This window comes from Protobothrops mucrosquamatus, unplaced genomic scaffold, assembly GCF_001527695.2.
Source record: "Protobothrops mucrosquamatus isolate PMUCROS unplaced genomic scaffold, P.Mucros_1.0 scaffold1678, whole genome shotgun sequence".
NCBI lineage: Eukaryota > Metazoa > Chordata > Lepidosauria > Squamata > Viperidae > Protobothrops > Protobothrops mucrosquamatus.
The window spans coordinates 187,779-215,299 of record NW_015387834.1 but is presented as its reverse complement, the minus strand read 5'-3'; the positions used below and the strand labels follow the sequence as shown (position 1 = coordinate 215,299).

Sequence of the window (27,521 nt, the reverse complement as noted above, 5' to 3'; positions counted from 1 at the left end):
AGCTATGTTTTGAATTATGGAAGATTCAGTTCTTCAAATTCATGGTAAGAACCACCTTTTTTTCTCAGACAGCAAATTACTACTATATGTTTGTCCATTTGCTTTAAGTGCACTATCACAATGCAATTAAGTAACATCCGATAAGCAAAACCTACACCAGTGAAGCAATATAATCTACTTCATCCAAAGGGGGTAACTAAATGACACGAGCAAAACCTTCAGAGAAAAATGAATTGCAGAATATTTTGCTGTAATCCAAAGTAGGATGATCACAGCAGTGGCATTGTTTTAATTGATGGGTTGTACACCATGTTCAATGAGAGGGTGGCCATATAAATTGCTTAAATAAATAAATAACGCCGATGTACAATTTGAGACATAGATTTATTTATTTAAAATATTTACATAGCCACCCATTTTCCAACTAGTTCAGGGCAGCTTCCAATCAAAGATAAAACATATAAAATTATATTAAAACTATAAAATTAATCAGATATACATTTCTCATATCCAATCTCCATTATTTGTGACTTTCCACATAAATACACTAAGGCAAATATTTATACAAAACTTTCCTAAAATAGTAAAAAAAAAAAAAAAAAAAAGCCCAGATTTTGCAAGATTATGGAACATATTTTCACTCACACAGACATTGGTCCATTTCCTGTTCTTGGCATCTCTGTACTTTGTTGGTCCAACTCAGACAGCAATTTTAAGATGTTTAATGCAGCCTAGAATAGGGAAAGTAGCACATTAAAATCAGATATCTAAGATGAGCAACCCATTACCATTTTGATTAGAATTCTATTAGACAATAATACTGGATTCGCTGGAAATGCAAATAAAAATAGAATTAGCACATCCTTAAGTTTTCCAGCTAAAAGATGGGAAAATACATTCTTGTGGACAAATCTATTCTAGTTTAAACTGTCCAATAATAACCTTTCTCCGGAGACATCTTTCTTAGAAGCAGGATAAATAAATGCAAATGACAACTGCTCTTTTCTTATATAGTATGAGAAACGGAGGTACTGTATAAGAAGTCTCTTCTAATAATACTTATGGTACTCTTACCATATCATGGCAAGATTCAACATCTTTTCCAATTCCATGACTGATCAGGGGTGGCTGAGAGGAACAATTTATAAGAGACACAAATTCATTCTTGTTGTTTTTGGGAAAATCTTTGTACTCCACCTAAAAAGGAACAATAATTACTTTCAATTGAATGTCTCTTATCTATTTCCTATGATGAGTGTCCCAACACTTGACCGACAGAAATTGAACAATTCAGGCACATTAAGTATTATCATACTGAAAAATAATTGCAGAGTTTTCTTCTAAGCAAAAACTCATATCCAAATACAGTGGAAAAAAATGGCAGGTTGGGGGGAGACATTTAACTATCCTAATAAGACATTGCAGGAAGAGACCTGTGTTAGTCTATGGTAGCAAAATAATCAGTATTCACAGAAACAAGAAGCAATGCACACAATTTTAAAAATTAAGAAATCTGGTGAGTTCTCATGCAAAAACCAGTCAAGATTGAGCTATTTCAATAGGTTTGATCCATGTAAAAAGTGTATTTTAAAAAGCCTTTTTCTTTTTTAAAAAACATTAATAGGACAATATGGTAGTTGTATGAGTTTTATAACACCCATGATGCTAGATTGCCAGCCACTCTTACAGTTGGGAATCTCAAATAACTGGTAGTGATGTTATTAAGCACCCAGTCCATAAGCTGTTACGATGGGGATAAAAATATTGTAATCTTTCTACTAAAAGTTTGTATCATTAGGGACATCCTAAGCATGAAATCTTCCCTTGTAAGGTTCTCAAGACTAGCAAGAGTTAATTGAGTAATTAGATTCATGTCAGACTAATTGAAGATATAAACAGAAAAATTCAAGCATCTCTCAACTAACAAATCTCCTTGGAAAGATTTGATGCCGCTGCTACAATAATACTAATACAGATGGAGGCTGTTCAGCTGCAGAGTTGAAAAATGAGTTGGTAAAGAGATAGAGCAAAATAAGCAAAATAAAATATAGCAAGATAAAGTAGCACTGGAATAGCCTCCAGTCATATATGCTATAGGCCGAGATTATGCAGAAAACCTTCACACTTAAAAGAGAGGCTGATCTAAACCTTCTTCCAAAATAGTCTGTTGCAGAGTGAGTTGTTCAACTACCAAGCCCAACCCTACAGAGAGATATTGAAATAATCCATTTTTAGTTTACCTGGATTCCCTGAACACCCGAAAGGTAATCCAACTGTTCAGAGGGTCTCGTGAGAGGCCCATGGGGAACATGGCCCAACGAACTGTTTTTTATAATGGTTTCAGCAGTAGGAGAAGTGCCACCATATAACAGCTCTCTTGCAATCATGGCTGTCACTGTAGCCTTGGCAGGATTGGGGGCTGCTCTACTGAACTCTTTGGTGTGATGTCCTTGATTGACTCCTACAGCCTGTGCAACTTCAGGGACCATGGGAAGAATGCCAGCAGGAAGCTGCTGATGGCTGAGATAAGGCATCCTAAACTCATCCTCTTTATTACCTAATAAAGAGACAGAATACAAGCGTGGAGATTTAACAGGCAAATTTGCTTACCTGCAGATTGGCAGATCATTGAATACAAAGTCTGAAAAGATGTTGCAAATCAAATCCATTTTTCCCCAAAATAAGAGTGAATAGTTTGGGGCTAATATCATTTTGAAAGTGATTTTCAATGCTGGTCTTCTCAAAAGACTAGAAGCTTACAAAATTAAGGAAAATGCATTTCAGCATACAATGCAAGTGATCTGCCAATTTCCATTTTTTTTTTTATCAGAATGGACAGAATTATTTTTTTAAAATTTATAATGGGTTCCCTATTAATTCAATAATATATTTCTTCTCAAAAAAACAATTTGGTTTAAAATGAACCTGAATGCAATGAACTGTATAATGTTTTAAGTTATGCTTTATGACCCACTTGGGGCAGGGAGCAATATGTACTGTGCATATGTAGTGTAGTTTGAAACTGTGGATCACTAACTGGAAAACAGCCAAAGGTGTCTGGGAGACTGTCTACTTCTGATTACTATCTACTTAACTATCTGATTTCTGCATTTATGTCATTGAAACATTTATCTTTCCACTGCTGCCAATAATCTGCGTTTCTGTTTGAAATTATCTTTTTATTAATTGTGGCAGAGCAAATTTTATTACAAACTATATAAACACACATACAAGTAATTCTACTGTATATTCATCTAATCAGAAGCATTTACTTAATAGCCAATGTATTATCTCTTATTTTTCAAAACAGTAACATTTATATTTAACTCTTTAGGTTCATAATATTTTCAAATGTATAGTATTTATAGAATGTATTTGTATTTTGCTTTGAATAGTTTTTTAACAGCAATTTACAAGATATTTATTTCTTGATTTAAATCATTTAAGTCAACTCACTGAATATAATTATTACAGAAGAAGTAAAAATAATAATAATAATGTCACTTACTACTAGATGTTTCTTCAGACCCAGGTTCAAAAAAAGTTACTTTCCTTCCATCACCTGGCTTTTTTACTGGCGTCTAACAGAAAATATATTCAGATTTATTATTTTAATGCAGAAGATGATACTCTAAGTCAAAATAATGAGCTTTTTGTCTTGTTTTAATATGCCTTTACAACCCAGTTCCCCAATCAGTGTGGTCATTTCACACTTGCTTTCCCTTTACTGCGAATGGCTATGAAAGCTGTAATTTCAATCTTCTTTTGCAAAATAATTTTCTGGATGTATTTAATTTTTCTTTCTTATTAGTCTGATTTTTTTATGGAAAGCACCCATAATCAGCTGGAATTAAGTGTTCATTATATCTAGGTATTACTTCAAAAATAATCATATCTATCAATTTTGTCTTACCTTTTCTTCTGTCTTTAGTGCTGGCTTTGGAGGTTGTGGTTGGGGGACTTTAAATCCTAAGAGCTCCAGCATGTTTTCAGCTGCATTGCGTTTGGCTACTTTCTTGTTAGTTCCCATTCCTTCAGCTGTGTGCATGCCAACTTTCACCTAAATATACAGAAAAAACAAGGATGTTTTTTTCATTTTGTTTTGATTTTGAACTTTTGAGTTAGTCTTGATTACTGGCAACACAGAAGAGGTTTCTTTCTAGGTCTGAAAGAGACTGGCTCCAAGTTCTCCAGTTGGCTTGAGTGCTTAAGGTAGAACTAGAACTCAAGTTACCTCATTCCCAGTTCAGCTTCTTAATCACTATGCCAACTGGCTCCTGTATCTTTTTATAAAAAACAGAAGCACAAGTGATCTTTAGCAACCTATTTGTGCAAATATAGTCTGACAGAAGAACCATGTCAAATGGAAAGATAAATTAGTCCTTTCACTGCCTTCTCATTTATTATATCTGCTGCAGCACAAATAACACAGACAAATCCACATCATAATCTCCCTTAGAAATTTCTTGCAATGCCGCAAGTAAGTCTAGATTCTTAAAATCTCTGGCATATAGTACAGTATCAAGAAAACATAGCTTCAAACTCTTTATCCTGTTTTAGCAATGGATTCTGTGTCCCATATTAATCAAACTATTAGGGCTGAAAGAAAAAAGCTAGTCATTTCCGGTCATTTTGTTCACTGAAAGTGCTACATTTTCAAGACTCAGCACAGATTTCAAAGGATTTAGTAACAACTGACTGTGAAAAGATGAGGTTTTCCAAACTTCTACTCCCTTGCAGAAGCCTTGAAAAATATGAAAATCTATGAAGATTAAAAACAGATTTTGGAACAGGAGCAGAGAGGAAGGAAGGAAGCAAGTATGGGTTGAAGAGGTTGGACTAAACCAGCCTGGTGAGGTCAAGAACTTGAGGAGTTATATTCACAGCATAACAGCGCTAAGTTTGGGAAGACTGGGCTAGCCACTCCAAAAGCCAGTGTGGGAGAGGAAATAGAGTGGAAAGTACTTGCTGCTTGTAGAACACATGATATAATAAGCTCAGATGAAAGGAAAAAGAAAGTATTGTGCACCACTATTCCATCTAGAGGAATAATTTGATTACTAAATGTCTATGGAAGAAAGGCAGGTTATTCCAAAATTGATCAGTTTTATGTAGAACTGCATGGGCATTGAATATAAAATTTCAATCGGAATAATCCTAGCATCCATAACAATTTGCTGCATCAGCAGTATCAGTTACAGAAATAGTGATGTTCACTGGAGCATCTGTAAAAAGTATCATGAGCTAGTAATGAAAAATTGGTCAAAACATGTAGTTGAGAATGAGATTAAAATACTGTGTGATTTCTGAATAAAACTGATAGTCTTGGCTCATAACACATCAGATTTAACTATGGTTGAAAAGAAGAAAGTGTGGATATTTGATGTGGCAATGTCAGGGGCTAGCAGAACGGAATACATAGAACTGGAGAAGATCAAAAAGTATCAAGATCTGAAAATAAAAGTTGAAAGATTATGGCATAAAGCAACAGTGATTACTAGCACATTGGGTGCCATATGCAAAAAATATTGGATGGCATGTTGAAAACTTGTCTGTTAACAGAATTTCTATCTGTCAATTACAGAAAGTCACCCAGCTTGGATCCAGATATATAGTATGCCGATACATTATAACATTCTAGTTCTTGGGAAGATCTTGATGCATATGAAAGCAACTAAAGAATTGGCAGCTATGATTTCACATTGTTGTATATATAATAAAATAATTTATTAAACTTGAACCTCACCACTTTTAATTAAGGGTGAAACATGCAGGAAACCATGCAAGGACTGGAGATATAACCTTTTGTGCATCTATTAGCATGGTTATCTAGTTCCTTATTAATATATAGATGCCAATCATCCATATTTTCTGACGTTTTCTGAAGTATCAGCTGATTCAGAATTCTGATCAACACATCTTTTGTCTGCTTCTTCTGTTAACTTCACTGGTTACAAGTTGAGGCCTGCTGTATTTGGATCCAAAATGGGTAAGAAGTTCTTCAGATCCTGCATGAACATCTCTACTTGTCAGCAGCATCTTAGGGGAGCCATGCCCTTTCTTGTGCTTGCATGGTAGTCACATGGGCATAGGAACATATAAGTATGTGTGAAGTAGGATTTGCATAGAACACTGAAAACAGAAATTGTTGAAGCTCTGGATTCAATTTATTAAAGGTTATGTCACTTAAATATGCATCCAGAGTTTGTATTATAGTCTTGTAAATATATTGCTTTGGGGGGTTAGATCTGAGTAAATGAATAGCAATACTTATATTTTGGAATTCCCTGCAAAGATAAATTAAACAAATTCTTTTCCCTGAGAAGAAAGAAAAAAATGCAGTTTTTACAAACAATTTAATTTTCATTCTCCCAGACTAGTCACTTAGCTGAGATGGCCAGCCATACAAATTGAGTAATAATAATAAATATTCATTTCTAATGAAGTGTTTTATTTTTCAATATTCAATTATAATTTCATTGTAAACTACTTTGAGGGGCCTATTACCAAATATGTTAAGGTTACTTTCTTTTATTTATAAGTGATATTACTCTATTCCAATTATTATCAACACCTTGGTGACAACATAGATGTACTCATGCAAATTTCTTGACAACATTATGGATATCTTTTGCTATTGTCTTCTTTTGGGATTCTTTAACACTTAATTTTACCTACTTGGTATCCCAAGTAGGAATACTAACCAGGCCTGACCTTCCCTAATTCTGAGCCCAGACAAGGGCAGTGGATGCTACCACAGAAAAATTAACTAAAATATTAACATTTAACAGCATTTATGAATTCAATAGATTTTGTTAAAATTAATTTATGCACAAAAAAAGAGTGCCAAACTGTTCAAACCTGCATAACGAACTCCCGACGCCTTGGCAACCCACGCTCTGTGATGAGCATGTACTCTGGCTCTTTCTCTTTCTTTGCTTGTTGTATTTGAGCCAGTCGGCTAATAGGATTCATACCTTGACCGTATTCAGGACTCGTCTGCAATTTGGACAGAAAAAGCTGACATCAGCTAACAACTGTCAAGAACAATTGTAACACAGCGCAGTCACATTACACACTCTTAAGGACCATGGGTGTACTTTTTTATTATTGATTTTATAGAGACCTGGATAATTTGAAAGCGCCAAGCAAATGTACTTATCACCTCATGTTTGTGACAGACTTCTGCGTAAGACTAAACATGCAGGCCAAACAAGAACAAGAAATGCCTACCTAGCAAGCCTTCATTGAAACAGAATTGGAGAACTTGGCTTACAGAGGGCAGCAAGCACACATAGCAATGCAAGTGTTATAGGAGTGACACAATGACGACAGCAACAGAGAGTTACACTAATCAATAATGCAAGCCGAGGTCCCTTTGCTTCCCCTCTGAAATTTCCTTAGATATTTGTATTTTCCTCTCACCTTGACTATTGTTTTCGTTTTCTTTTTGATTCGTGGCTTCATTTTCTCAACTGTAGGAAGGGGAGGCAGCTTCTTCAACTCCTCTAGGACTGCAATAGCTGCATTCTTTTTTGAAATCTTCTTGCTCTTGCCTTCACCTTCACCCATGAACTCGCCCACAGATACCTTTGTTACAAAGCTCTTCATATGCGGGGGACCGCTCTCCCGGGTCACCTGTTTCAGAGGTAAAAACTGAGTGAAAGCGTGATAAACACTTATTAAAAAGGGTAAAGTACAATGGTTGTAACAAATTTCATTCATATGAGCTAAACAGAAATTTGTCGGGGAAGTATTAAGGGACGATCAATTAGCATTCCTGATAAACAGGACATAATTGTATTTTAAAAACCTTCCCGTTTATTATAGCATCCCTCCAGATTAAAAGTCTAAACATAGATACATATCTATAAATTTAATTATTGCATGGTTTTTGTCATCGTATTAACATTGAAATAAAATTAGTCCCTTATGGTGTAAATATTGCCCAAATGGTAAATATTTTGACCAGCACAAATTTTTAAGGATTTTAAAAAAAATAAAACTACACTTGGGCATGCATTCATACTAGCATTAAACAAATATCCTTACATTAATTCACAGTGAAGAATCATATGCTGTTGCTAAGACATACATTTTAATACACTCTTTTATATTTTTATATTTCATGCAAACAATACCAGAAATTGTACATTCTTAAACATGAATATATGTGACCTTTTATATACTCTCATGCCAATATAATCCAACAGCTGTGATCTTTAAATTCTAATGTTCAAGAAGTATCGAACCCAATGGCAGCATTTGGACATCACACTAAAACATAGTTTACTGATGTGCATGAAATAAAAATGAGTCAAAGCTTCCCGTCTTTTTTCTCTACTATCTCCACTGCCAGAAGGAGAAATTCAAACTGTGGTTTCTTTAATGCCTGCTGTGGTTGATCCACAGTAAACTAAACTACTTTGGGGCATTATGTGTCAACACAGCCAATAAATTCAGCAATCATTCATAGATATCTCTTTGCCAAAAGAGATTTCTGACTTTCCCCTTTCATACTTTGACACCCCCTCCCATTCACACTGCAGTCCCCCCCTGAGCTATTCCTAAGGACTTGGGAGACTCTTCTGGAATAATGTGGGACACATTCTAAGGATTGCAGCAAAAATCAGGAATTCCACATGCAAGTGAAAATTATCTTCAGCTCATCCTTAAATTTTAAATTAAAGCTAATATCTTTGTATATCCTATAATTTAATGAACTTTATTAATATACAATGAGGTATTAGAATAGGATACTTGTGGCATCTTTCATTCTATTCTATTCTATTCTATTCTTTATGGAATAATTTAGCTGCTGCCAGCATATTATTTCTTTTAATTTTCATACTTATAATCTATTAAGAGGGAAAACAATTTAGTTATTGGACCCAGGAAAGAAACATACTCTAATACAGTTTTAAAGGTCAGTCAGATCTGACCCAAATGTATCCCTGTCAAATGTTTTACTGCCTTCAATATGCTAAAATAAAACCGCTTTTAGAGCAATTAACTAAACCTACCTCAAAATTCACAGGCAAGTTCCTTTTAAGTGCAATCTCAAACACTTGGCTTATTTCAGATTTATTGAGATTTTCATCATCTGGTTCTCTCCCATTTATCTAAGAGAAGAACAATTACATTGAAGAGGCACAGCTGTCATACTAGCTCACTAACAACAAGACTACCACACACAGTAGAGGGTTAGTATAGGAATGTTAAGCATGTCTTTAAAGGCAGATTAAATTGAAGGCTCAGGGATGTCTCACTAGTACTACCTAACATGCAAGTGAAGTGCCCAAAAGTTATTGTCTGAAAAATCTGTGAATATTCTGAAAGATGCAGGGATACATACAAGGAAAGGATATTTGATGTATACATGCAACAGCTTGCAGTAAGCATGTAAAAAAAAATAGCAAGAAACTTTAGAGTTTCAGCAGGTATTGCTTGCATTTGTATTGTTGCACAATACAATTCAGCATGTATTATGTAAACAAAAACCAATAAGATTTTTTTTCTATACATTTTACCCTTTCCAAGCTACTTTCTGAGGAACCATGCAATTATTGCTGTGTGTTCAAGGGGAGCTCTGAACTTGGATTGTTCTAACATTAGTCCTTTGCCCCTAGCCTACCATTATATTATAAACTAACAGCAGTATGGGCATTTGAAGCATGTAGCTTGGGAAAGAACACACTATTATAATAGGCAAGGCATGAACTCCTTTCCTTTACTATAATTTTGAAAATTTCCCAACTGTTTATTCTATACTTTAAGGATTAAAAGTAATCCTATTTGGGGCAAAATCAATGTGATTTTTGAAACCTGGAAAAATGCAAGTATTTTTTTTCAATTTTAGCTGATTCTATATTAAGAAAAAAAAAGTATGCAAAAGGTTCAAGTACCCTGCATATCCTGTTTAGTATATATTTCATTTTTGGAATTACTATCTATGCTATAGCAATAGTATTTAGACTTATATACTGCTTCATAGTGCTTTACAGCACTCTCTGAGTTTACAAGGTCAGCATATTGTCGGCAACAATCTGGGTCCTCATTTCACCAATCTCAGAAAGATGGAAGGCTGAGTATACCCAACACATACTCTTATTTTACAAAATATAAGGAAATGAGAAAAAAAAAACCAGATTCGTAGAATGCTGAAATTTGAGCCCAATATAAAGTTTCCAAGAGTGGACATACTTGGCAACAATTTTACAATTAAACATGTTGAAATTCTGACAAAATTGAAGGCAGATAATAATTCTGCACACATCTCAAGAATTTGAACTGATAACCATCTTCAATTTGTTTTAAGTATTACACAAAATGGAACAAATTTATGTTTTTTCCAGCAGAGGAAAGGACTTGGACAAAGAGGTTCAAAATTCAACAAGGGAATGTTTGTGTAAATGTCAGGAAGCATTTTAAAATAGTACAAGTTATTGGGCAATGAACAGATTAATTTAGAAATCTGTAGATTTCCCTTATTAGTAGCTTAACAAATTTCTTTCATCAGCGTGAGGCTAAACTAGTTTATTCGGGAGAACACTTCCATTTGCTCCTTTTCCAAGTTCCAGAGAGATTTAATTTTTTTTTTTTAAGCAAATAAAAAACTTACTGTATATGTCATCCTAACTTTAAATGTACAAGCTTTGGTACAGTCCAAGCTGGCAACATTAAATCTCAGTAATATAGTCCAGTGTGCTACACAGTATTTGAAAATATAAACACAAAGTTAATTCTAAAAAATGGTGGTTCAAATGAATATCAGATTTTCCAATGTGGATTACAGTGATCAATTTGATTGACTACCTCAGGGTTGAACTGTGGAATTCTTGGTGCTTGATTGTTGCAGACGTTTCATTACAAAACTAGGTAATAAAATTAGTGCACCTGAGTGTGGAGCTTCTGGCTTGTTTATATATAGAAGATTGCTGTGTTTAGTTTTGATGGAAACGTGTTTTTCTCCTTCTAGCTTTTATATTAGAATGGTTTTGCCCTCTGAAAGCATTAGAAATATATAGGCAAGGAAGACAAAGCCTCCTACATTTCATTTTAAAAGCCAGAAATGTTCTTTGACAGAATTTTTTTTATTTTCAATTCCTGAACAAGTTTTCCACTGCAAGTTAATCACCTGGTATTTAAGCAAATCCATGCATATTTATATATATTTCAGTAATGCTGGCAAATAAGATGCTTCGGAGAATAATCACTTGTTCAAGCAATTCTGAATAAGGGAGATCAGGAGAGAAAGTCAGCTTATGAGACAAAGGTAATAGATGTTTTGTATCAGCTATTTTTATGGTGTCCACTTAAAATCAGATCCAAGCAAGCTTCTGCTCATACTTAAAAAGGACAATAACTTTAAGTCTAATTAAAATCATACATACACAGAAGCCTGAATACATTGTTCAGGCTACTCATAGCAAGCAGCTATATGCTACCCATGCTCTTCCACTTACAGCAGCAAAACAATATTGCTATGCCATGCAATGGTACACATCACAAGCACAACCTCCTTTCTTTCAAATTAGTTTCATGCAAAATAGCTTCATACAGGATGAAGGGGATCATCAAGAAAGCCAAAGCAAACAGCAATTCTTTAGAATTATACTGCTACAAGGCAATAATGAAGTGGTAGACAAAGAAAAAGCAAGTAGGATTGATGCTATTTAGAAAGTGTCTGTAATACTCATAGCTTTTCATATAGATGATGCTTTGAATACAGAAGTGACAAGTTCCCAGATTTTGCTCTTTTGAGTTTAGAGGATTTGATAGCAATGTTAGACAAGCACCCTACCAAAGTAGAACTGCTATCAAGTAGCACATTACTAACTATAATAAGTCCCTTGGTACCTTAGCTTAACCAAAGTTTCTAGAGATCGCAGACTATGAAGTGTACAATATTTTTCATATAGGACAGTACTCATGCATTTGATGAAATGTACTGTTATCCACAAAACTAATGTAATAATGAATGTTGTTAAACTTCAGGGTGCCACAACATGTTTTAATATGCTGCAAAAAGACTAATAACTCTCTAAAAACTAGTACTAGGCTAAACAGGCAGCTTCTAAAAGTACACCAAATTAAACAATTATACATTTATTGCCTTTCACAAATGCATGTGGATAGTACCATAATTCAGTTCTGCTGCAAACAGATCACATTTTTTCCTATAAGCTAAAATATGCAGCTCAAATAAATAATGGAATTTGTGGTGCAGCTTAAGTGTTGATAATTACACAAGGATTCATACCAGACAATTAAAAAGAGAGAACCTTATCAATAACTTTGACTAGCATTGCATGAAATAGAATTATTGAATTTTTTGCCACTATGGTATTACTTAAATACATTCCCTGGGAAAAAGTATTTCTCCAATGCTTTATGACTTACCAACATACTGTATTTGAATGGGTTTACTAGGCACCTTTTTGCCATCAATGTACTTTAAATTACCCACTGATTAGGATACTTGGTAATTGGTAAGGTACTGGCTACAATGTTCAGTTTTGATAAAGTGCATCATATGCTAGCCACAGTAGTTTAAAAACAAAATGTGATTTTATTGAGTGAACTTATCAAACTGCATTTTTTTGAATAAACTATAAACAAATGTCACTTAACACAATATATAAATCGAGGCACTAAGCTACAAGAAACAGAGACAGACTGTTTCAACACTGGGCAATGTAAAAGCCTTTGAATACTGAAAAACAGATTCATGCTAAAGCCAGCAGTGTTTCCTATCTGGCCAATTTATAATCAATTCTCAAGCTTACTCTCCCTAACTAGCCACACACTAGAATGGATTACACATCCATACTGAATGTACTACTTTGTCTTTTAAGCTGCCTTGGAAGACCATGAAGCCCTAACATGTAGCCTAAAGATATTTTAAGCAAACAAAATTACAGTTTTGTTTACTGTGCCTATAATAAAATAATTTCTACTTGTTAACATGTTGGTTATCCTGCAATCAGTTTACATATCTCTCAGATGCTGTAACACTAAATAACAGATGTATTTTTGATTAGCTAGAACTACATGATAAATTCACTATAGCTAAACTAGAAAAGCCACCACAGGAACAGGATAAATGTCCCCAAAATACAATGAGTATAAGTCTTCAAATATCAATGCCACAGCTTTTGCACAAACTTAAAACAGAACAACACTATTATTTTCAATGAATTTCAAAGCATAATCAAAAGCTTTGAATGGACTTGGATAATGCTCCAGACATACTACCTCTGGTTTCTCAGGCAGGGGCTCGTTTTGCAGGATTTTCAGTGCTTTAGCAGCTGCATCATGCTTAGCAGCCTGTCGTGTTCTACCTTTCCCATGAAACTGCTGTCCCCCTATAGAAAGCTCTACTTGATAGAGCCATGGTCCTACAGGAAATGGATAGAAGTACCTAAAAACAGAAAGATTTTACATTTCAGATTTCCAGTCCACATGAAGCTACTCTGCCAGGAAACAAAGTGTAAGAGCTTACAATAAAAGCCAATACTGAACCAAATGCACAATGGTTGGCCCTTACATATTTGAGTGACAGATTACAACACACAGTGTTTATCAGATTAGCCAAACTGGTTCTCTTCAGGAACATAAAGGAATGGCAGCTCATAGAATTCCCAGCCAATTTGGACAAGGGAACTCTTAAGAGTTGCCCCTTTGGAGGATTCTTAATTCAACACTGTATAATTACAGAATTGTCTCCATATAAAGCCAGTAACACAAACAAAAACATCATGAACCCACCCCAAACATATTTTCTTCATGTATTTAATACATTCCCTGTCTGATTTTGATATAGAACCTGTGAATTCCGAAAAACATGGATGACATCCATATAATTCCTTCAAAACCTGCATGCTAATATTGAATTTAGTGTGTAGGTTTTCTATAGTAGACAGAGGATGTGTGGCAAGGACATATTGTCCACGCATGCTCCTTCAAGTCACAATAAAGGAAAAATCAACTTCTGAAATTATAATCTGAAAAAACTGTACTGCTTGGCTCCAGAACTCATAATGTGATAAAAAAAAAGGAAGAAATTATGTAACTAATGGGTGGTAATCATACAAAGACCATCCCGCCTAACATTCAGGACTGTAATGTAGCCAACATCTGAGGGATCGCCTTTCCCTGGTTACAGGTCCCATCTATGAAAGGGGGCCATCTGACAGGGCCCAGGTGGGGAGTTTTTTCTATTGCAGGACCCACTCTTTGGAATATTATCCCCATCAAAGGTTAGATGGACTCCAACCGTGTGGCCTTCTGAAAGGCACTAAAGACATCTGTTAAAGTGCCTGGGAATCCATTTTCTTTGTTTACTTATTTGTTTGATTTGATTTGTTTGCTGCCCATCTTGCTTCAAGGCAACTCTGGGTGGCTTATAAACATTAAACTTACTAATGTAAACTTACTAACATTGGGGGTTGGACTAGATGATCTCCAAGGTCCCTTCCAACTTTATTATTATTACTATTATTATTATTATTATTATTATTATTATTATTATTATTATTATTATTAAAAAACAACTTACTAATAAATGCCCAGCACCCTCTTGTTAATTTGAATGATTTAATCTTCATTTTTAATCCTACCATTTTTGCTGGAGCATTTGTTCTGGTACAAGGTAGAAATACCAAACAGTTTCTTTGAATAAACAGGGACAAGAGACAATATTCTGAATTGGTAAACAGATGGACAGGTATTTTTAAAAAAGCTTAGGATTTTAAATGTTTTAAGCCAGAAGCCCCCAACCTTTTGGGGCACCAGAGAAATTTTTCCATGGACTGGAGTGTGCACGGTTTTGCGTGCTGCCTACATCCCAATGATGGGACTTTGCTTGTTTGTGCGGACCGGTTGCTGGCATGTCGCGGCCTGGTACTGGTCCACGGACTGGGGGTTGGGGACCCCTGTGTTAAGCAGTTCTCACTGGAGAGAGACCAAGCCTATTGCCCAGGACAACAGGAGGCAGGCTTCAATGCTAGGGGAAGAGGGGATATTATTCTTTTCAGAATACTGCAAAGCAAGAGGCTCTGTTCAACAATATAACACATGCTTTGCTCACCAAGTACTGTTCATGAATAACAAGGAGAGCAGGAATTTTTTGCCCATATTCTGTTATGTTAATATCTTTTGGCTCTCAGACTTTTTTTTTGTGTATTTCCTATCCAAAAAGGGGAAAAAAGCTATGTCAGCTCAATTATCCACCTATTATCATATTTATGCTTGGAAAAGTCGCACCATTATTTTGTGGAGGGAAATTACAGTGCAGTAGCAGTGACTATATTGTATGAATCAGAGTGTATTTCAATAACTTTCCATTAAGTATATATTTAATTAATTCATGCATAAAGCTTGCTGTTTCTGGGAAGACCACTGGAACACAGTCGCTTTGAAACGAGATGGGCGGCAAATACATTTCATAGTAAAAATTAAAAAAAAAATTCTTCAGAAGCAAAACTGTTTTGGGTAATGCAGGATTTCACTATATAAAAGTGCTGAGGCATGACATACCGTGGGGGATAAGCACCGCCTCTCATATTGTAGTTGTAGGTGGACCTCATCTCTGTATAAGGATCTATAGGTTTGTACATAGGTTTCTTTCCCAGTTTCATACAAAGCGCATTCAGCTCCACTGTGGGGGTTACACTATCTAAAACAAAGATAGAGCAAGTATTAAAGTTTCATGCAATGCTGAGAACACTTAACCTGGGAGGGTTGGGGTAGGGGGAGAAGAACAGGACTTCTATGTAAAATGACAGAGAGTAACTATTTTGCAATTCTTACTGTAAATTTGCTAAGGGAAGGTACTCATTTTAATTAAAAATTGTTAATGGAAATGATATCTGAAGACATTCTTTCTACAACACATAGGTTGCTGGATATTTGCAAACAGTATACAAGCATTTAATTAGAAAGTTTTAAGCTGCATGGACAGGGGGAAAAGTACAGCAGATATTGAAAGTTATATATTACTAAGAAGGTTTGCATTATATATGTTGGATTAAATGCAAATGCTTTTTTCACTTCATTGAGAGTAAACACATGCTGCCTATAGCTTGCATTCAGCTTTGGCATAATAGCCAACCATTTCTTGTATGCATAGGACAATGTTTGCAAATCAAAATTCCACAGAAACCTAAAGAGTAATAAATAGGCTTCTTCCAAGGACACTAGTGTTTTCCGAGGTATGTACTTTTGCTGCAGCCTAGTACATATTTCTGAAAACTCAAATGGAAGTGACGCCTGGGAATGAATGAGACTGCAGAAAGAACAGAACATATAAATGAAGTTCTCTGGTTAACAAACAAGATTTCAAAACCCACATTAAGAGGCTCTCTGGATTATTTTGCCCAGATTAAATACCAATGTTTTATTGTGAAAGAATTATAGAATTACCAAAAAAAGCAAGAGTTCAAGGCTGAAGTTCTAATTTCACAGATAAAACCAACAGATCATTAAAAAGCCCACCTATATAACAGCTTTACAGCAAAACATTAATAATATTTATCAAGCAATATGAAATATTTTAGGATAAAGAATTAAGACTAAGGATGAACAGAGGCAGGCTTACATAAAAAAATGTTCAGTATTCTCAGAATATGTTCTCCTGGATACTTCAAACAGTAATTTTTCTTATTTTATATCCCCAAACCGTTTAAAGCAAAACAGGAAAAGAGAAAAAGAGCCAGACAACTGCAGAGTTAGCTAAAGATAGATAGGCCATAATGGGCATGTAATTGCAGTGCAGAGGGGAAAAATGGTTTTATCCTAGAGTCAGCGCCCCAAAATCCCAATTATCCCTGTAAATCTAAGAAGGCTTTCAAAAATCAATTATTAAAGGAATATAAAGGTAGTCCTCACTTAATGACCACAATTGAGACCAGCATCTCTGTTGCTAAGTAACAGTCTTTAGCATCTCTGTTGCTAAGTAACAGTCTTTAAGCAAAACATCAATTGATCACAATGTGTTTACAGTGTCACATGTAACATTAACTCTGCTTGTTGGAAAACCAGCTGTGAAGTGCACAAACTATGATCATGGGATGCTACAATGGTTGTACATGTTTGCTGGTTGCAAAGCACCTAAATGTTGTTCACCTGACCATACAGATGTTACGACAGCCGTAAATGTGAGAAGTGATCATAAAGTTGCTTTTCAGTGCTAACTGAACAGTTGCTAAACAGTACAGTAGTTTAGTGAAGTCTACTTGTATATGGTTGTTGTGGGAAAAGTAGGAGACAAAGGTATTAGGTATATTTGTCTTACCTAAAAAATGCAGGAGAAAGTAACAATTTAACTCCTTTAACATGAAACCAAAAATCCCACCACATCCCTAAAAGAACTATTTGAATCTTAGCCTAAGTTTTCAAGATCAGCTACTTCATGTACTTAAACATTGCTTTGTGATCTCAAGGAAAGCAAAGACATTTATGAACAACAAATTCTGCAGTCATCTTCTAAATTTGGCATTACAAGCATAATAGGCAAAGCAAACTATAAACGATCTTAATTTTCAAGTTAGCTACATCATTGTTACTTGGTAAAAGAACACATCATGCTATATACCCTTAATGATTCTGGCAACAGTGGGCTAGATTTAAAAGATTTATCAGGTTATTCAATCAAGCAAAATGTTCCTCTTAAAGCTCTTATGTTTTTGATATTTGCTGCTTATGATTCAGAGATGCACAGCCACGTACGCTGACATGTAAATCTGAATTGGCTTGCAACTCTCAACCTGGACTGGGTCAAATTAAATACAGGTCTGGTCATTATTTTTTCCTATGAAAGAGTTTCAATCTATTTAAACAGACTTGAAAATTATCAGTGAATCTTAAAAGGTCATGAATGAGTTTGCTACTTTTTTGTTCTGTTGTAAAAGGATATTGCCTTGATTACATTTCAAAATAGTGTCAAATAAGATACTGAATCATTCAGTGGAGGAAAGTTATACATTTGAATATTTGCATATTTGCAGTTTTATATTTTTATTTATTAGCACTTGCTGTTTAGCAAACCTATGTGAAAAAATATCATTTATACCACTCCAAATGTTCAGTTTTAAAATAGTATATCATAATCAGTATTTTGTTTTAAAAAAATATGTCTTTCTTTTAAAGAATAAATTGGGTAATATACATAAATGTGATCTACTTCTGGAGTTAAAATGATAAATCAATCAATGGATAAAGAAGAATTCTCATTAACTGAATTTCACATTTGTAAATGAAAAATTATGTGATCATTTCAAAGTTGAATATTTATATCTGTCAAATGGGCCAATTCATTTTCACATGAGTTCAGTTCTACCTAGCAATTACCACACTTAACTTTAATTTGTCATATACATTTATTTCTCTTACATCGTTTAAGCCAAGTCACACTAAAACGCTAAATAGATAGATCGATAGATAGATCGATAGATAGATAGATAGATAGATAGATAGATAGATAGATAGATAGATAGATAGATAGATGGCAAGAATACTGACTATTTTCCTAACATGTTAATTATAGCACAAGATTATACTTTAAAAGCAAGGGCAAAATTCTCAAGTTCTGGCAATAATTTATATATCACTGAAATTTCTACCTTTCTTATGGCAGCAGTTCATACTGTACCTGGATTCTTTCCTTCATTGCGAGATGGGCGAGCTGTAGGTTTAGGAAATCTTGTTCCTTCCAAAGCTTTGGCAGCAGCTGCATGTTGAGCTTTCTTAATACTAGTTCCTTCAGCTTCCCAATGCTGGTCCCCAAGAGTCAGCTGCACTGTAAACACCTGTAAATGAGAAGTAAGCTTTGAGCTTTCACTGCCTGATCATGTTTACATATAGTGTTCAAGTATAAAGGCTAAAGGTTGTATCATTCATACATCATTAGTATAACACACTGATTATTTAATTCTAAAGCTTAGGATTGCTGTATAGGATGTGTCTTAATTATTTAGCAAAATGAACTATTAGAGCACTGTAGTTATCACAACATGTAATACTAGTGTTCTGATTCATTCACACTTTATTTCTATTTCATTACTAGAATTTCGTATGAGGCCAAAGCATAATTGTTTACCCTAAGGTGGCTGGTTTTGAAAAAGTCTATATCCACATTGTTCATTGAGCTGTATCAATGTATCAATGTTTTTCTTTTAAAAAAGTTTGTTAAAAGGTTATAAATAGGAATAACACAAGTACAAAAAACTAGAAAAACAAGGTACACCATGAAATAAAGGTGGATAAACAAATATGAAATATAAAAATAACATATTTCAGTGCAACATTCATGTGTAGTATTATAAAATATTTATAACCATTTTCTAAATAAAGCCTATATGTCTCTGTTAAATTTTAAGTTAAAAACATTTGGTTAATGCAGTAGATATAATTCAAAAGGAAGAAAACCTATAGTTATCTAAGCATGCGATACTAGGTGGTTTTGAAAAAAGTGATAGAAAATAACAACAGTAATTAATTCTACTACAAGTCCAATTTAATTTTTCAAATCATCCCATAACAATGTATTACCATGTTTTCCCCAAAATAAGACCAGGTCTTATATTACTTTTTGCTCCATTATGGCTTCTTTTTAGGTTCGGTCTTATTTTGGGGAAAATATGGTATTAAATGCATCTGTCTGGCTATCTTAACTGGGACTTATTTTTGGAGTGGGGCTTATATTACTAGCATCCTGAAAAATCATGCTAGGGCTTACTTTCCGGTTGGGTCTTATTTTTGGGGAAACACGGTACCTAGAAACCATTCTTGGATTACAATTTTACACATGAAATTGTGCCAATTCAAAATCTGAGCTTTCTTACAGAGTTTATATTTTAATTTGATTTATAATTTCCAGTATTGACTTAATATATTACAGTGGGATGGGTTTTAAAACTAAACTGGTCTCGTAGTAGAATTACTTATTGTTGTGATTTTCTATCACTTTTAAAATAAAAACCCTAGGATCTCACACTAATGTAGCTATACCACAGATTATATGTAAACTTTCTTTATGTCTTTTTCATGTACACACATAAACCCTCTTTGTTCAAGAGATCACCATTTTGCTAAATACATAACCATCATACAAACAATTTTACCTTCGAGTGAGCTGGACCCTGCTCACTCAAAAGCTTATATTCAGGCTGAATCTTGTTGAAACGGGCTAACTCATTCACAAGACACATGGGTGTTTTCTCTTTGGGGTTTGCCATGTTAGAAGAAACTGAAAAGTAAGATAAATTGTTACCTCAGTTTGTAATAATCCCTTCAATAAAACTGAAAACTGCCTGGCCTCTTAGTAATATCATGTAAACTTAAGAAAATGAAATGTGTCATATATTGCATGAGCCTTCAGCTATTATAACATATTTTATACAACATGCCAATTGCATTTGACTTCTTTAACTACTTAAAAGTTAATGGATTCACTCTAGACAATTTAGATGTCGAGACAGAATTAAGCTTGAAAGCAATATTTAAGTTCAGTGAATATTGCTATTATAAATTCTGGCAGCCGAAATACAACTAATTTGTTTGTAAAGAAAATAAGCTGCATATCTAAACCTTGCTTTGATGATTAGCGGCTGTGTAACTTATATTTGATTGAAACATCATTATAATGGCATATTTGTAATAGTAAACCCTGTTCTTGGAGCTGCTCTCACCCCAAGAATTCATTTGTCTTTACTATTATCTGCATTATTTCTTAATACTTTTTAAAAAAAATCACAAAAATTTCAGTTCTCATCTTTCAGTCTTTCCCAATACTTCCTTTAAAAAGACAACTTTTTGAGTGCTTCACTCCAGGTAGAGCATTACTATTTTGTCACCTAATTTCATCCCTATTAGGAAATAATAATAATAATAATAATAATAATAATAATAATAATAATAATAATAAGTAGTAGTAGTAGTAGTAGTAGTAGTAGTAGTAGTAGTAGTAGTTGGAAGGGATCTTAGAGGTCATCTAGTCCAACCCCCTGCTCAGGCAGGAAACCCTATACCATTTCAGACAAATGGCTGTCCAGTCTCTTCTTAAAAACTTCCAGTGTTGGAGCATTCACAGCTTCTGGAGGCAGGTTGTTCCACTGGTTAATTGTTCTAATTTATGCCAAAGCATAAATTTCGGAGAATAACAAGGTGATCCAAGTCACAAATGCACAATGTCTTTGTCCTCCAGTCTACAGTATTCTGAGATTAGAATCATATAACAGGAAACAGCTTAAGGGCTTCCTGATTTGCAGCTCTAATTGCAAGAAAGCTGGTAATGTACAGCAAGTCTGGATTTTATCAAGGTTTTATCTCTTGCCTTTTAAAATTAACAGAGTTGGGAACAATAAAACTAGGGTTTATTAATTGTATTAAACTTTATCAAATAGACTACACAGAATCAATAATGTTAACTGTTATGGAACACCACTCTCATAGCTTGTGTGTACAATATTCAAAATTAGCACATAATGGATACATTTAAGTATTTCTAAGCATGACTTTCAACTTTAATTTGGATGGGTTCCTCATAATGACAAAATGGCCATTTATATCAGCCTAAATCACAAATTGTTAAACCCTTGTTTATTAAACACAATTGGCTGGATTTGCACAAGGGATTAAAGCTACGGTTTACAAACCACATTGGCCAGGTTCACACACTGTACCAAGCTGAAATTAAAACAATTACATTCCTGCTTAGTGTAGCTAAACATTTGATTAAAATTTGAAAATGATTAATAAAACATAACTACAGCTCTTAATATTTTCAGTCTATATCATGATTTAGAAGGTAGAGCCTTTATTGTGACTGATTAAAGACAGCTGCAGGAATAAGTTAGTAATACATCTGGTCTTTTCCTCTCTCTTAAATCAAGCAGTTGAAGTCTGAGCAATAGAACAGGTTGGGGCAGGATAAAATTATTCAGATTTCTAGATTTACTAATCTGCCCTTAGAAGCTTTGTTCAGGTTTAATGCTTAATGAAAACATTAAAGAAAAGAAAACAATACAACACCTAAAATAATTTGTCAGTTGCTAATAGAACCAACATGTGGATCAAAAATCTAATTCTCCGAAAAGTGTCATTAAACAAGTATTCTTGCATATTTTACATACTAGACCAGAATACACTGCACCCAAAAACCCCAGATTCACTGATAAATGATGAAAAATAGAAAACATTTATAAAGTGAAATTAGAAAAATGTTTAATGTTTCTTTTGCAAGCACTTGCTGTTTTCACACATTTCAATCACATGCAATACTTCTTTTATAAGAATTTCATTTATTTAAAAATATTCCATGAAAAGCATAACTTAAATTCAATGTTTTAAACCAGGGGTAGTTAACCTTGGCTCTTTTATGACTCGTGGACTTCAACTCTGGGAATTGAAGTCCACGAGTCATAAAAGAGCCAAGGTTGACTACTCCTGTTTTAAACTAAAGATTAATGTCAAAACATATCAAAAAATATCAAAGATATTTTAAAGCTTACCTGCAGCAACACTAGTAGATGTAACAGATGCAGAGGGTAAAGCAGAATTTTGAATAGGTCTACCTGCATTTTCAGAGGGCAAAGAACTAGTGGGAGAAGGAATACTCAAAGGCTGTGCGAGAGATTGGTTCTTGTTTAGTATTTGGCTGCTAGAAAGAGTAGCAGATGGATTCTGTATTTGAACTTGAGACATATTTATTTCCATCCAAATCTAATCAGTGCAGTTAAACTTGGCCTTGAATGCAGGTTTTTTCTGTATAAGTGCTTGAATTTGTACCTTTAAAAAGAAAAAAAACACAAAATTGTATGCTAGTCAGATGCTTTTTCTTAATTTCTGATTAAATATACAGTTGAGAGGGCTGCCAACATAATAAAAGAATTAATATGTTTTGGTTACAAGGAGCAACAAACCTATAGTTTTTAGCTAACCATTCTTGCTGGATAAATCAATAAATCCATTTACAACTAGGCATCAAAACACATAAAAGAAGAGTCATAAAAATATATTAATGAGTTCTTAGAAGTAATAGTTAAAATCTTTCAGTAGGCAAACTTTATAACCAATGATGCAATTTACTCCAAAAACAATGGATACTACTCGCTTTAAGTGAGTCAGGTTTAACATACTAGGATATGTGAAATGTATAATAGTAATTGATAAACTCTTCCAATTTCCAGTGTCACAAATAAACATTTCTAATATCTATTATAGTTGGGTTTATTTACTTCAAAAAAAGGAGTTTTAATAGAAAAGTTTCTATATTTCTTCAAAACTATAAAGCTGACTCATTTTCAGCTTTAGGAAATATAAATGCTGCTCAAACATTGGGTGCTAATAGCATTTATTTATTTCCAAGTACTCTGCAGGCTGTCACAACTGATGCCAAATTTAGAATGGATGTGTCAAACACAAAGTAATTTGCAAGCTATCTCTATTTCCCATTTAATTTTCTTGTTTTTATTTGTGTATCATTTATGCTATAACAAATTAAAGCTATACAGTAGCAAAAATAAGATAAATAACAACAAGTTGTTGTTAGAATCAAGATCACGCGAAGTATTGATACCACTCTACAATGCCTTGGTAAGGCCACACTTGGAATACTGCATCCAGTTTTGGTCACCACAATGTAAAAAAGATGTTGAGACTCTAGAAAGAGTACAGAGAAGAGCAACAAAAATGATTAGGGGACTGGAGGCTAAAACATATAAGGAACAGTTGCTGGAATTGGGTATGTCTAGTTTAATGAAGAGAAGGACGAGGGGGGACATGATAGCAGTGTTCCAATACCTCAGGGGCTGCCACAAAGAAGAGGGAGTCAAGTATGCCAAGTTAAAAAAAAATAAATCACAAGCACAGCATGTATTTTCTACAGTTCTAGGTGTCACTATGGATACATTTCTCTTGACATTTGGCTGCAAACCAGGCAAAAATATTAAAGTCTTTACTATTTTTTCTTTGGACAGAAAAAATATTTTGTAATGATTGAACTAGTCAGTTTTTCTATAAAAGAAAGAGTAGAACGGGGGGGGAAGATCTTGCAAAAATAAAATAATAGAGCAAATTATGAGTAAGATCATCTGCGGCATTTATTACAAACAGGCAGAAAGAAATGTTATATGGAATGGTTTAAAATCTTCCTTAAAAAATACAGGCATCTTCGCTTAATGACTTCTTTTTAGTAATTGTTCAAAGTTATGACAGAGCTGAAAAAATAATTTTATGATCAGTCTTCACACTTACGACTACTGCAGCATTCACCAAAGCCATGTGATTGAGATTTGGGTGCTTTGCAACTGGCAGATGTTTACCACTGCTTTATAGCTCTACTTTAAACTGCACAACATCTCCCCATTATATACATTAAAAATGCCACATATATGACAAATACACTGATGATCCTCAACTTATGACCATTCATTTTACCACTATTCAAAGTTATGATGGTGCTGAGTCACGTGATCCAAATTCAGATGCTTGGCAACTGGCATGTATTAAGAATGGTTGCATATTCCTGGGGACACATGATCACCCTCTGCAACCTTCCTGGGGGCTTCAGAGAAGCAAAGTCAATGGTGAAGCTGGATCCACTTAACAATTGTGATTTGCTTAACAACTGTGATTTGCTTAATGATCACGGCAAAAAAGGACATAAAATTAGGCACAACTCACTTAATGACTACATTGCTTAGCAAAAGAAGTTCTGTTCCTAATTGTGGTCATAAGTTGAGGACTACCTGTAATGGACTCCAACATGCTAGGTCTGGATGGGTAAAACAAATTCAGATCAAATTTGCTTTTGTCAGTATTCAATGTGACCCAATCCCTGTTCTATCTTTGGATTTTAATAGGGACTGCACTCTTCCCCAATGAGATTCTCCTGAATGTAAAGCAGGTAACCACCGTGCCAGGATGCTTTTGACATTTTTGCCTGATGTGCCAGTTGTGGACTTTATGGGGCCAGAATGGCTTGGCAATAGTGACTCATGTCCTTCTCATCTCATATATAGGTTAAAATGGCATACTGTATATAGAGTTCTTTTTCAAAAGCTTTAGCTAGTCCAAAATAGGATGGTTTGGCTATTAATTTGTTTACAATTCATCTATGGTTTGGTTGCTACATTTGCTAACAGTCTGCTCCAGGTTCAATTTAAAGAGGTGGACACCACCTTTAAAGACCTATGTGGACTAAGATAACCTGGAGATTTATAAGTCTATGCCTACATAGATTCAGTTTGCACCCATAAAAATGCCCCCAATCTCCTGGCTTTTAAGACTACTTTAAGATTATATTTCATTGAGTGCATATGAAAATGGAGGATACTAGAGTAACCATAGCCTTAATTAGATTACTTATTAATGACTGTTCCCAACGGAACTGCTTTAAAAGTTCTTGGGTGCTTTCAGCAGTGTGCAGACGAGCATTATCATGAACCAACACCACACCAGAAGTCAGCATGCCCCAACACTTGTTATGGATGGCTCATCTGAATTTTTGTAACGTTTCACAGTAGACTTCTGAATTGATGGTCGAACCACGCTCCATGAACTTCACTAGCAAAACTCCTTTGGCATCTTCACATTTGGTGGGATTTTCTATTGCATCACTTCCAGTGTGGTGTTGGTTCATGATAATGCTCGCCGGCACACCGCTAGACGCACCCAAGAACTTTTGAAGCAGTTCCATTGGGATGTTTTTTGATCACCACCCCCCCATAGCCCAGATTTGCCGCCGAGCAACTACTACTAATTTCAAACCTTGTAAGACGTTATGACAAGTGGCTCAATTTGAATGGCGACTATGTCAAAAAAATAATGTAATGTTGTAGTTTTTAATGTGTATAATAAAAGTTCTGTATCTGTGAGTGTCTGTCATTGATAACCAAACCAAGGTTTATTTCTGAATTGCCCTTGTATGTATGCAGCACACCAGAAGCTGACTCTTTCTCATCTTCTCCTGTCTTCCAGGTGCAGAAAGGTTTGCTTATAGTGGCAAAACTATAGTAATGTCTGTACTGTATAGTTTGGGAGGAAAAATATTATTAACTACATAAAGATGTGATAGTAGACTAGAGAGATCACTTCTAAAAACTGACAAAGCAACATTACAAATAACTCTTCCTTGACTTCCATCATAAATCTCCACATGGAGCCAATTTCTGACTTACAGAAATAAATAAATGACCAAGTAGTATTTCATTCATATACTTTTTGTAGCAAGGATACAGCCCATTGCTTGCAGCTCTCTCCAGGAACCATGAAAGTAGAGACTTTGTATTTTCCATTTTAATTGAAATAAATCTACAAATAGTAAGTGTTCATGCATAAGAGAGAGCAAAGTTGTCATGAAATACCACCTCAGTCTATAGCTGCTTTTTATAAACTGAATTACACTAGTTGAATTTTCTATAAAATGAATACACAAGTGCAATACTCTATTATGCCCTTTTCAGAAAATGTATATGCATTCCATTATCTTGATGCTATTTGATGTTTTTTATCAAACAATCTGTTTAGAATGACTCACTGGCACATTAGAAGCACTGAGTCACCTGAATATACCAAAAGATAAAAACAGATTTTCTGCTGAAGGCTCACATCAATTTCATTATTCAAAGATCAATGTCAAAAATATATTCTTAAAATGTATGTTTATTCTTGCTTCTATATTTGACCTTCCCATATAATTTTTTTAAAAAAACATTTCATACAGATTTTGTCTGGCATTTCAATGGTCTATGAATAAGAGTTATGGAACTCCTTCAATTAACATTGATTTACGCATTAAATGAAAATACTGTGAATGGAAGCAAAACTAGTTCTTACATTTCAAAAAGAAAATAGAATTATGTTTCCCCCAATAGCTATTCTCAAGCACTATTGCCATACAAAGTAGAAAGTCCAAGATTCAAAATGCTACTAAGCTGTCAAGAATATGAAAAGCAAAAAACTGAGAGAAGAGATAATGCGTACATAAATGCAGTGGTGCTTAGAAGTTTATGAATCATTTTAAACTGTCAATGTATCTGCATAAGTATTACTTAAAACATGATCTACTCTCCATACAAGTCCTAAAACTTAGATAAAGAGAACTCAGTTATACAAAATGTTATATTTGTTCATTGATTTATTGAGGAAAATGATCTAAAGCTACATATTTTAAATGGCAAATGAATGAATCTCTAGGATTATCAGTTCATTTTGAAATTAGTGTCAGTTGTTTCAATGTGAATGTGTGGGGGTCCAGTCTTATTTAGAGAACAGTATTCTGGTATTCACTATCAAAGTCCATTTTTCACCACTCAGATATGTATGGCTTGAACAAAGAGATGTTTGTCAAGCTGGAAAGTGTTACAAAACTATTTCCAAAGAATTTGGACTCCACCAGTTCAAAGCAAAGTCAAGCACATCATGTACAAATGAAGACAATTTAATGCCATTTTGACTTTCCTTAGGAATGGTCAACCAACCAAGATCACACCAAGAGCAAGGTATGTAATACTCCGGGA

At 34.4% G+C, this 27,521-nt stretch overlaps 1 protein-coding gene across 5 annotated transcripts in view; it reads right to left on the bottom strand.

The window, feature by feature from the left end:
- The window catches only part of STAU1 (staufen double-stranded RNA binding protein 1), a 38,342-nt gene that overhangs the window by 1,043 nt on the left and 9,778 nt on the right, over positions 1–27,521 (bottom strand). For 2 of the 5 annotated variants that reach the window (XM_015822799.1, XM_015822800.1), the window contains 13 exons: positions 22,512–22,788; positions 20,124–20,248; positions 18,653–18,809; positions 15,541–15,679; positions 13,258–13,423; positions 9,024–9,122; positions 7,426–7,656; positions 6,862–6,999; positions 3,914–4,060; positions 3,509–3,581; positions 2,241–2,557; positions 1,075–1,197; positions 646–731 (listed from right to left, as the gene is read on the bottom strand). In XM_015822799.1, the coding sequence (XP_015678285.1) occupies positions 646–731; positions 1,075–1,197; positions 2,241–2,557; positions 3,509–3,581; positions 3,914–4,060; positions 6,862–6,999; positions 7,426–7,656; positions 9,024–9,122; positions 13,258–13,423; positions 15,541–15,679; positions 18,653–18,809; positions 20,124–20,248; positions 22,512–22,716 (2,006 nt within the window). In that variant the 5' untranslated portion in view covers positions 22,717–22,788. The remainder of the gene's footprint in view (positions 1–645; positions 732–1,074; positions 1,198–2,240; positions 2,558–3,508; positions 3,582–3,913; positions 4,061–6,861; positions 7,000–7,425; positions 7,657–9,023; positions 9,123–13,257; positions 13,424–15,540; positions 15,680–18,652; positions 18,810–20,123; positions 20,249–22,511; positions 22,789–27,521) is intronic. The other 3 variants (XM_015822801.1, XM_015822802.1, XM_015822803.1) reach the window with 3 other exon arrangements.